General features: G+C 51.5%; 1 protein-coding gene across 2 annotated transcripts in view; it reads left to right on the forward strand.

Moving 5' to 3' along the window:
• Positions 1-11,971, forward strand: part of mpp7a (MAGUK p55 scaffold protein 7a) — a 288,163-nt gene that overhangs the window by 247,613 nt on the left and 28,579 nt on the right. For both annotated transcript variants that reach the window (XM_046292386.1, XM_046292387.1), the window contains one exon: positions 6,687-6,767. In XM_046292386.1, coding sequence (XP_046148342.1) covers positions 6,687-6,767 — 81 coding nt within the window. The remainder of the gene's footprint in view (positions 1-6,686; positions 6,768-11,971) is intronic.

Here is an 11,971-nt window from a genome sequence, read left to right on the forward strand (position 1 = left end):
TACACACACACATACAGTCACATACACACACACACATACACTCACATATACACACACATACACTCGCATACACACACACATACAGTCACATACACACACACATACACTCACATACACACACACATACACTCGCATACACTCACATACACTCGCATACACACACACATACAGTCACATACACACACACATACACTCACACATACACTCGCATACACTCGCATACACACACACATACAGTCACATACACACACACATACACTCACATATACACACACATACACTCGCATACACTCACACACACTCACATACACTCACATACACTCACATACACTCACATATACACACACATACACTCACACATACACTCACATACACACACACATACACTCACATATACACACACATACACTCACATACACACACACATACACTCACATATACACACACATACACTCGCATATACACACACATACACTCACATACACTCGCATACACACACACATACACTCACATACACACACACATACACTCACATACACACACACATACACTCACATACACACACACATACACTCACATATACACACACATACACTCGCATATACACACACATACACTCACATACACTCACATACACACACACATACACTCACATACACACACACATACACTCACATATACACACACATACACTCGCATATACACTCACATACACTCACATACACTCACATACACTCACATACACTCACATATACACACACATACACTCACATACACACACACATACACTCACATATACACACACATACACTCACATACACACACACATACACTCACATACACACACACATACACTCACATATACACACACATACACTCACATATACACACACATACACTCGCATATACACACACATACACTCACATATACACACACATACACTCACATATACACACACATACACTCACATACACACACACATACACTCACATATACACACACATACACTCGCATATACACTCACATACACTCACATACACTCACATACACTCACATACACTCACATATACACTCACATACACTCACATATACACACACATACACTCACATACACACACACATACACTCACATATACACACACATACACTCGCATATACACACACATACACTCACATATACACACACATACACTCACATATACACACACATACACTCACATACACATACACCCACATACACACACATACACACACATACACCCATATACACTCACATATACACCCACATACACCCACATACACTCACATATACACCCACATACACCCACATACACTCACATATACACCCATATACACCCACATACACTCCATTACACACACAAGAAAGATCACTGGAGTGTCCAACGTCCCTCTAGTTGTTTATCCATCTACGTGGATGAAAAGGAATGTAAAAATGATCTCCAACGAACAAAGTAGACCCTGTACTCTCCTCATTCTTATTAGAATGAATGTGGATGAATGTGGAGATCGGATTTCAAAAGATGAAACAATATGTTTATCTGTTTTTATAAATTTTTATTGGTTTCCAGGCATGGTTCGTAGTAGGGTGAAATGGCCTTAGGATAGTGTTCCACATATAGTTGTTATCATAGCCTTGTTGGACTCAACAGTGCAGGGTTAAGGTCTGGTTGGAGGAGGCTGAAGTTACCCTTGTCTGGCTGGCTGGCTGGCTGGTGGAGGTTGGATAGGACTCACAGCGTCCACATCGCCCCTCCTCTCCCCCTCAGCTCTAACGCTATGTGATGTGCTCTGCGTTTGGCCTGGAAGTTATTAAGCTCCAGATATTAACGGCTGTTTCTCTAATGAGGGCAGTAATGCAGTCTGACACTTTTACTGGCACTGCAACCTGCCTGAGGGGAGGAGGGCAAGAGCACCGACCCACCACACCGCGCTCCCTCCCAGAGGAGGAAGAGAGCACCGACCCACCACACCGCGCTCCCTCCCAGAGGAGGAAGAGAGCACCGACCCACCACACCGCGCTCCCTCCTAGAGGAGGGAGAGAGCACCGACCCACCACACCGCGCTCCCTCCTAGAGGAGGGAGAGAGCACCGACCCACCACACCGCGCTCCCTCCCAGAGGAGGGAGAGAGCACCGACCCACCACACCGCGCTCCCTCCTAGAGGAGGGAGAGAGGGAGACCCACCACACCGCACTCCCTCCCAGAGGAGGGAGAGAGCACCGACCCACCACACCGCGCTCCCTCCCAGAGGAGGGAGAAAGCACCGACCCACCACACCGCACTCCCTCCCAGAGGAGGGAGAGAGGGAGACCCACCACACCGCACTCCCTCCCAGAGGAGGGAGAGAGCACCGACCCACCACACCACACTCCCTCCTAGAGGAGGGAGAGAGGGAGACCCACCACACCGCACTCCCTCCCAGAGGAGGGAGAGAGCACCGACCCACCACACCGCACTCCCTCCCAGAGGAGGGAGAGAGGGAGACCCACCACACCGCACTCCCTCCCAGAGGAGGGAGAGAGCACCGACCCACCACACCGCACTCCCTCCTAGAGGAGGGAGAGAGGGTGACCCACCACACCGCACTCCCTCCCAGAGGAGGGAGAGAGCACCGACCCACCACACCGCACTCCCTCCTAGAGGAGGGAGAGAGGGAGACCCACCACACCGCGCTCCCTCCTAGAGGAGGGAGAGAGGGAGACTCAATATAACACAATACACTACCAATCAAGTATAATTCAGAAACAGTTGCAAAGAAATATGCTTTTTTATGGTGCCGTTTTGTTTTTATGGTGCCGTTTTGTTTTATAAGGTCAACATTGTATTGGAGATGTATTGTATTGTTAAAAACCAACAATGCACAAAAGAACAAGCCTGTTTGTTTCTACTAGTTCACAACGTCCCACCCCAGTGTGTTCTTTACCCCAGATTATATGGGCCTCACAGGCAACGTGTGTGTTGTCCTCCACTGTACATCAGACGCAGAGGTAGTGAGAGGTTTGGGTCCCAAATGGCACCTTATTCCCTTCCCCCTGTAGTGCACTACTTTTGACCAGTGCCCAGTAGCACTATATAGGGCAAAGTGTGACATTTAGGACACAGCCAGAGAAAGAGCGAGACCGAGAGAACGCCTGCTGGCGAGGGAACGATGTAGAAGGTGAGAATAGTTTAATGAGAGCTGTAAAAGTGTAAGGGAGCGTGAGCCGTTTGTCATCCCACGGCGAGGTGCTCGTGGCTGGGCCTGACGCCGCCGGGAAGAAGGGCCAACAACCACTGAAACGGCTGCTCCGCTCTGCCTCCCGACAAACAACGCGCTTGAACTAAAAACTATTCCCTATGGTGCCTGGTGTGAAGTAGTGCGGTGTAAAGTAGTGCACTATAAAGGGAATAGGGTGCCATTTAGGCCACTAGACTTGTGGCTGGGAGCAGCCTGCTCCTCTGTCTTGATGTTACTCCGCTCCAGCGCCTTTAACACCTACAACAACACGCTGGAACACCGCTGACACGCACGTCCTTCTTTAAACAGCACAGTCACATTCCTTGTGGTCTCTCGAAACACATTTTAAAAGTGAAATCCGTTTCCTGATCTTAATAAATCAACACGGAGGAGAGGGTCAAGACCCCATTTGGACTTGTTCTCTGAAAACTCTCCTGAAAGATTGATTGCTGTCTTCACGCGGCCATGTGCTGTTTATGTGAGACGGCGACCGCAGTTCGCTTTTACCCCCACATTTTTGGGGGTCTTTTTTAACATGGAGAGTGGAGGACACTGAATGTGCTGAGGAAACAGCTTTTATCACTTACAGGGACCTTGTGATGGAGAGGACATGTGTGGCCGAGCGCTAAACTGCTGTAGGGCTGTCTCAAATGGCACGCGCGTGTGTGTACTTGTCTTGGAGAGAGACTTTATCCTTCAGGAAGAGACTCTGCTCTCTCTCACTCTGTTACTATCTCACACACACACACACACACACACACACACACACACACACACACACACACACACACACACACACACACACACACACACACACACACACACACACACACACACACACACACACACACACACACACACACACACACACACACACACACACACACACACACACACACACACACACACACACACTTAAAGGCAGTCTTTGTTCACACCTGTTTATCAGAGCAGCTTAAAATCTCTCTGAAAGGACGGACAGGAGGTGAAAGGTGAACACACCAGATAGGACAGACAGACAGACATGATGACTAATGTCTAACAGTACAGCATTTGTGTTCAACCTCCGCTTATAATCCAAACCTCCCTCTTTTTCCAACTCCTCCACACCACTGAGTGAACTCAAGTTCCATTTGTTTTAGATGGCGGCCTGCTAGACACATTTGCCTGCAAAAATTAATTTCCAATAGGGCCCGATGCATTCGTAGTGCCTGTCCAGAACGACAAGCATGTCAGGAATTCCATCAACCCTGCCTTTTTGCCATTCTACAGGCAGATTGTCGGGAGCTGCGGGGCTTCCTGCCGCTGTAACGCTTCTAGAACCAGGGGCGTGGAACCTTGTACTTCCGTAATTGATTCTTGTCCACACTACTTGAAGACATCGATACAAAGTCAGTTTGAATTAGCCTCATATATTAGCCTGGTCACTCCTGCTGATGTTATATGCTATAGGTTTCTGGCTGGAGACGGGGGGGGCCTGGGAGAGGGGAGAGGAGGGAGCGCCAGCGTTTGTGTTTTGGAAAAGTTGCAAGGATCTGGAGCCGCAGACAAATCAATAGTGCATTACTTCTCCCTCTCCCCCCTCCCTCTCTCTCCCCCTCCCTCCAGTAGATGTGATGGAAAACCCAGCTGCCCACTGAGATGGATCCTTGTTGATTTTTCAGGCTGTTCAGGGAAACACAACAAAGTGCTCTTTAGGCCTGTTGGTGCTGCACTCCTCCCTCTCCTCCTCCCACTCCCTCATTCCACTCCTCCTCCCTCTCCTCCTCCCACTCCCTCATTCCACTCCTCCTCCCTCTCCTCCTCCCACTCCCTCATTCCACTCCTCCTCCCTCTCCTCCTCCACTGCCTCATTCCACTCCTCCCTCTCCCTCCCTCATTCCACTCCCTCATTCCACTCCCTCATTCCCTCCTCCTCCCTCTCCTCCCACTCCCTCATTCCACTCCTCCTCCTCTCCTCCTCCCTCCCTCCCCTCCTCCTCCCTCTCCTCCTCCCCTCCCTCATTCCACTCCTCCTCCCTCTCCTCCTCCCACTCCCTCATTACTCCTCCTCCTCTCCTCCTCCCACTCCCTCATTCCACTCCTCCTCCCTCTCCTCCTCCCACTCCCTCATTCCACTCCTCCTCCCTCTCCTCCTCCCACTCCCTCACTCCTCTCCTCCACCACTGTCTCACTCCTCTCCTCCTCCCACTCCCTCACTCCTCTCCTCCACCACTGCCTCACTCCTCTCCTCCTCCCACTCCCTCACTCCTCTCCTCCACCACTGTCTCACTCCTCTCCTCCTCCCACTCCCTCACTCCTCTCCTCCACCACTGTCTCACTCCTCTCCTCCTCCCACTCCCTCACTCCTCTCCTCTTCCACCACTCCCTCACTCCTCTCCTCCTCCCACTCTTCTCCTCCTCCCAGTCCCCTCCTCCTCCCAGTCCCCTCCTCCTCCCACTCCTCTCCTCTTCTCCTCCCACTCTTCTCCTCCTCCCACTCCTCTGCTCCTCCCACTCCCTCCTTCCTCTACCTCATCTCACTCCCTCACTCATATCCTTTCCTCCTCCTCTCACTCCTCCTCCTCTCAATCCCTCACTCACCGCCTCCTCCCACTCCCTCACTTCTCTCACTCCTCTCCTCCTCCCACTCCCTTCCTCCTCTCACTGCCTCACTCCTCTCCTCCTCTCACTCCCTCACTCCTCTTCTCCTCCCACTCCCTCACCCCTCCCTTCCTCCTCCCACTCCCTTCCTCCTCCCACTCCCACTCTCTCCTCCTCCCACTCCCTTTCTCCTCCCACTCACACTCCCTCCTCCTCCCTCTCCCCTACCTCTCCCTCACTCATCTCCTCCTCCCACTCCCTCACTTCTCTCACTCCTCTCCTCCTCCCATTCCCTTCCTCCTCTCACTCCCTCACTCCTCTCCTCCTCTCACTCCCTCATTCCTCCCACTCCCTCACCCCTCCCTTCCTCCTCCCACTCCCTTCCTCCTCCCACTCCCTCCTCCTCCCACTCCCCTACCTCTCCCTCACTCCTCTCCTCCTTTTCTCCTCTCACTACACCTCAGTCATATTTACAGTAGTGAGAGCACAGAGGTCTCAGTCAGTGACTTTCACAGTCTGGCCCTCGCTGTTCCAAGCATGGATGGACTTAGCCAAGGTGTGTGTGTTTGTGTGTGTGTATGCACGTGTGCGTGTGTGCCTGGGTCTGTAAACACCATCACACATTTATCAGTGTCTCTCATTGGCATATGGGATGGAAACAATTCCGCTCTGCTGCGTCCCATCCTGGACCAGTCCTGGCCTCCACACTGCCTTGCTCCTCTGGCCCGGCCTCTATCTCACCCACCTTTGTTAAGGGGAGGCGGTGATGAATGCATGACTGATGTTGCTTTAATGATGCTTTAACTCTCTCTCCGTCCTGCTTTCTCTCTCGCTCTCACTCTCTCTCTCTATCGCTCTCTCTAGGTCCCACAGGGGTAGGTCTGAATGAGCTGAAAAGGAAACTGCTGATCTCTGATCCCCAACACTTCAGTGTGACCGTGCCACGTAAGTCTACCTGACCCGTACACTCGAGCAGACTGGTGGTGGGGTCTATTGTCGTGGGGGGGGTGACCAGACTGGTGGTGGGGTGTATCTGGTGGGGGGTGTGTCTAATAGAGACGGAAACTCTCTCCCAGACCAGGAGGGAGTCGTGGACTGTGTTGGGGGGTGTGTGTCTAATAGAGACTGAACCTCTCTCCCAGACCAGGAGGGAGTCGTGGACTGTGTTGGGGGGTGTGTGTCTAATAGAGACTGAACCTCTCTCCCAGACCAGGAGGGAGTCGTGGACTGTGTTGGGGGGTGTGTGTCTAATAGAGACTTAACCCCTCTCCCAGACCAGGAGGGAGTCGTGGACTGTGTTGGGGGGTGTGTGTCTAATAGAGACTGAACCTCTCTCCCAGACCAGGAGGGAGTCGTGGACTGTGTTGGGGGGTGTGTGTCTAATAGAGACTTAACCCCTCTCCCAGACCAGGAGGGAGTCGTGGGGTGTTTGTCTAATAGAGACTGAACCTCTCTCCCAGACCAGGAGGGAGTTGTGGACTGTGTTGGGGGGTGTGTGTCTAATAGAGACTGAACCTCTCTCCCAGACCAGGAGGGAGTCGTGGGGTGTGTGTCTAATAGAGACTGAACCTCTCTCCCAGACCAGGAGGGAGTTGTGGACTGTGTTGGGGGGTGTGTGTCTAATAGAGACTGAACCTCTCTCCCAGACCAGGAGGGAGTCGTGGGGTGTGTGTCTAATAGAGACTGAACCTCTCTCCCAGACCAGGAGGGAGTCGTGGGGTATGTGTCTAATGGAGACTGAACCTCTCTCCCAGACCAGGAGGGAGTCGTGGACTGTGTTGGGGGGTGTGTGTCTAATAGAGACTGAACCTCTCTCCCAGACCAGGAGGGAGTCGTGGACTGTGTTGGGGGGTGTGTGTCTAATAGAGACTTAACCCCTCTCCCAGACCAGGAGGGAGTCGTGGGGTGTTTGTCTAATAGAGACTGAACCTCTCTCCCAGACCAGGAGGGAGTTGTGGACTGTGTTGGGGGGTGTGTGTCTAATAGAGACTGAACCTCTCTCCCAGACCAGGAGGGAGTCGTGGGGTGTGTGTCTAATAGAGACTGAACCTCTCTCCCAGACCAGGAGGGAGTTGTGGACTGTGTTGGGGTGTGTGTGTCTAATAGAGACTGAACCTCTCTCCCAGACCAGGAGGGAGTCGTGGGGTATGTGTCTAATGGAGACTGAACCTCTCTCCCAGACCAGGAGGGAGTTGTGGACTGTGTTGGGGGGTGTGTGTCTAATAGAGACTGAACCTCTCTCCCAGACCAGGAGGGAGTCGTGGGGTGTGTGTCTAATAGAGACTGAACCTCTCTCCCAGACCAGGAGGGAGTTGTGGACTGTGTTGGGGGGTGTGTGTCTAATAGAGACTGAACCTCTCTCCCAGACCAGGAGGGAGTCGTGGACTGTGTTGGGGGGTGTGTGTCTAATGGAGACTGAACCTCTCTCCCAGACCAGGAGGGAGTCGTGGACTGTGTTGGGGGGTGTGTGTCTAATGGAGACTGAACCTCTCTCCCAGACCAGGAGGGAGTCGTGGGGTGTGTGTCTAATGGAGACTGAACCTCTCTCCCAGACCAGGAGGGAGTCGTGGGGTGTGTGTCTAATGGAGACTGAACCTCTCTCCCAGACCAGGAGGGAGTCGTGGGGTGTGTGTCTAATAGAGACTGAACCTCTCTCCCAGACCAGGAGGGAGTCGTGGGGTGTGTGTCTAATGGAGACTGAACCTCTCTCCCAGACCAGGAGGGAGTCGTGGGGTGTGTGTCTAATGGAGACTGAACCTCTCTCCCAGACCAGGAGGGAGTCGTGGGGTGTGTGTCTAATAGAGACTGAACCTCTCTCCCAGACCAGGAGGGAGTCGTGGGGTGTGTGTCTAATGGAGACTGAACCCCTCTCCCAGACCAGGAGGGAGTCGTGGGGTGTGTGTCTAATGGAGACTGAACCTCTCTCCCAGACCAGGAGGGAGTCGTGGGGTGTGTGTCTAATGGAGACTGAACCTCTCTCCCAGACCAGGAGGGAGTCGTGGACTGTGTTGGGGGGTGTGTGTCTAATGGAGACTGAACCTCTCTCCCAGACCAGGAGGGAGTCGTGGGGTGTGTGTCTAATGGAGACTGAACCTCTCTCCCAGACCAGGAGGGAGTCGTGGACTGTGTTGGGGGGTGTGTGTCTAATGGAGACTGAACCTCTCTCCCAGACCAGGAGGGAGTCGTGGGGTGTGTGTCTAATGGAGACTGAACCTCTCTCCCAGACCAGGAGGGAGTCGTGGGGTGTGTGTCTAATGGAGACTGAACCTCTCTCCCAGACCAGGAGGGAGTCGTGGACTGTGTTGGGGGGTGTGTGTCTAATGGAGACTGAACCTCTCTCCCAGACCAGGAGGGAGTCGTGGACTGTGTTGGGGGGTGTGTGTCTAATGGAGACTGAACCTCTCTCCCAGACCAGGAGGGAGTCGTGGGGTGTGTGTCTAATGGAGACTGAACCTCTCTCCCAGACCAGGAGGGAGTCGTGGGGTGTGTGTCTAATGGAGACTGAACCTCTCTCCCAGACCAGGAGGGAGTTGTGGACTGTGTTGGGGGGTGTGTGTCTAATGGAGACTGAACCTCTCTCCCAGACCAGGAGGGAGTCGTGGACTGTGTTGGGGGGTGTGTGTCTAATGGAGACTGAACCTCTCTCCCAGACCAGGAGGGAGTCGTGGACTGTGTTGGGGGGTGTGTGTCTAATGGAGACTGAACCTCTCTCCCAGACCAGGAGGGAGTCGTGGACTGTGTTGGGGGGTGTGTGTCTAATGGAGACTGAACCTCTCTCCCAGACCAGGAGGGAGTTGTGGACTGTGTTGGGGGGTGGTCAGAGTTTAAACCTCCTCATCTCCATATGTTTCTGATCCTTATATTGATGCTTTTAGGGTCTGAAGTAGACATTTGGTTTCCTCAGTCTCCTCTACAATCCACAGGCGGACAGACAGGAAAGAGACAGACAGACAGACACTAGGTGAACTGTTGTCAGGTGCTCAGCAGGACAGATGCTCCTGTCTTTGTAATTAATAAATAGTGGAAGCTCTGGTCTGTATCAGATGGTTATGGAGACCAGTTACTCTGGGTGCATGCCAAATGACACCCAGTCCCCTATGTAGTGCACTTATTTTGAACAGATCCAATATGGAATAGGGTGCCATTTGGGATGTACACTCTGACTGCATTCCCACAGGGAGCTGAACCCTCATACACAATGGCTGGTACTGCATTTACACTGAAAACAGATTGGCTGTACACGGGCACAGAAATGTAAACCTATTAGGTGCCAGGTTAGATTGTCACTAAACGGAGGCCAAATGCCCCCCGTGATTTTAACTGGTAAGAAATCATCCATCACCCTGGATAAATGATGTTTAGCTTTCTGCTGCCAGTTTGTTGTTGCCTTCGTGGGTGTTGGTAAAGGTCCATAGACCCATGCATAGACTCACACTCACTCACACACACACACTCCTCACACACACACACACACACACATGCCCTCCTTCTCTCTCACACACACACACACCCTCCTTCTCTCACACACACACACACACACACACACACACACACACACACACACACACACACACACACACACACACACACACACACACACACACACACACACACACACACACACACACACACACACACACACACACATGCCACACCACATGCCCTCCTTCTCTCTCACACACACACACACCCTCCTTCTCTCACACACACACACACACACACACACACACACACACACACACACACACACACACACACACACACACACACACACACACACACACACACACACTCTCACTCCACACTTCTCACACACACACACACACACACACACACACACACACACACACACACACACACACACACACACACACACACACACACACACCCTCCTTCTCTCTCACTCACTCTCTCACTCACTCACTCACTCACTCACTCACTCACTCACTCACTCACTCACTCACTCACACACACACACACACACACACACTGGACCCAGGCGAGTGGAGGGGTTCTCCTCCTGACTGTGTAATTGTCTGTTTATCGTGGGCCACATGACAGGCCCAGAGCGATGGAGGAACTGCTTTATTTTCTACCTCCTGATCAAATGCCATTCCACTGCCTCATGTTTTGGCACCAGCTCCACGCTCCCTTCCTTTCCCCCCTGCCCTCTCCACCTCCAACTCTCTCTCCCCGACCACGCTCCCTTACCACTTTCTTCCTCTCCCTCCGTCTGTAAGAACTAAATGACAGCTTGCCATAGTTCTGAACACCTTCCAGCCCCAATGCTGGTTATGACTTAGACTCACACCACTGCCAAGGTTTTTCAGTTTGCAACTTTATTTTATTTTTATTTTTTTTGCGTTGAGGAGCAAAATTCTCTTTCTGAGCCCACAAGCCTGAACCAAGGCCAACGTGTTAGGAAAAAATGAATTGGTATGATTTATGTATTTAAGCAGGGCGCAGGCTTGCTGGGAAATGTGCGAGGAGGAAGGGATAAATGGAATCGGTTGATATTAATTGCCATGTTTGTAACATGCAGCGTGGCATAATGGATGTGTCCCATTTTGTGTCTGCCAGTTGAAATGTCACCGGTATTAAAATCCCTTTTCCCCCCATCACGCCTGCTCTTAATTGTTCACAAATGGTTCTACGTCTGACCTCTCATAGACAACGTAGTTACACCCGCGTCTCTCTTCCTTTTCGTTTTGATCACGGCCAACGTTGGCCTACAGATAACACTCGCTGTTGTTTTCGGATTAAAAGCCCCAAAAAAGCGTTTATCTCCTTCGGTTAATTTGAGAAACGTATTTCTGAAGAGCACCATAAGGCTTGTGTTCTGAATGAGGGTGTTTTTATATCATCCATGTGTGTGTAGACTGTAAACCACCCTTCAGCCTGACAGTCCGTAACAATAGCAGGATTGCAATAAGCCATTAGGATGGATACGGGTTAAACATTTTCATTTCACGACCAGATTCACTGACAGTTATTTTCCATGATTGGGGAATGACCTTTATTTCAGATTCCTTTGTTGCACCGTACATAATTCCTACAGAATTGAGCAGATGCGAAATAATATATACATTGTATTAGTCCGAATCTATGTTGTGAAGGGACTCTTTTGTACAGTTGCGTATAATATTTAT

The sequence above is a fragment of the Oncorhynchus gorbuscha genome, linkage group LG12 (genome assembly GCF_021184085.1).
Source record: "Oncorhynchus gorbuscha isolate QuinsamMale2020 ecotype Even-year linkage group LG12, OgorEven_v1.0, whole genome shotgun sequence".
Taxonomy (NCBI): Eukaryota; Metazoa; Chordata; class Actinopteri; order Salmoniformes; family Salmonidae; genus Oncorhynchus; species Oncorhynchus gorbuscha.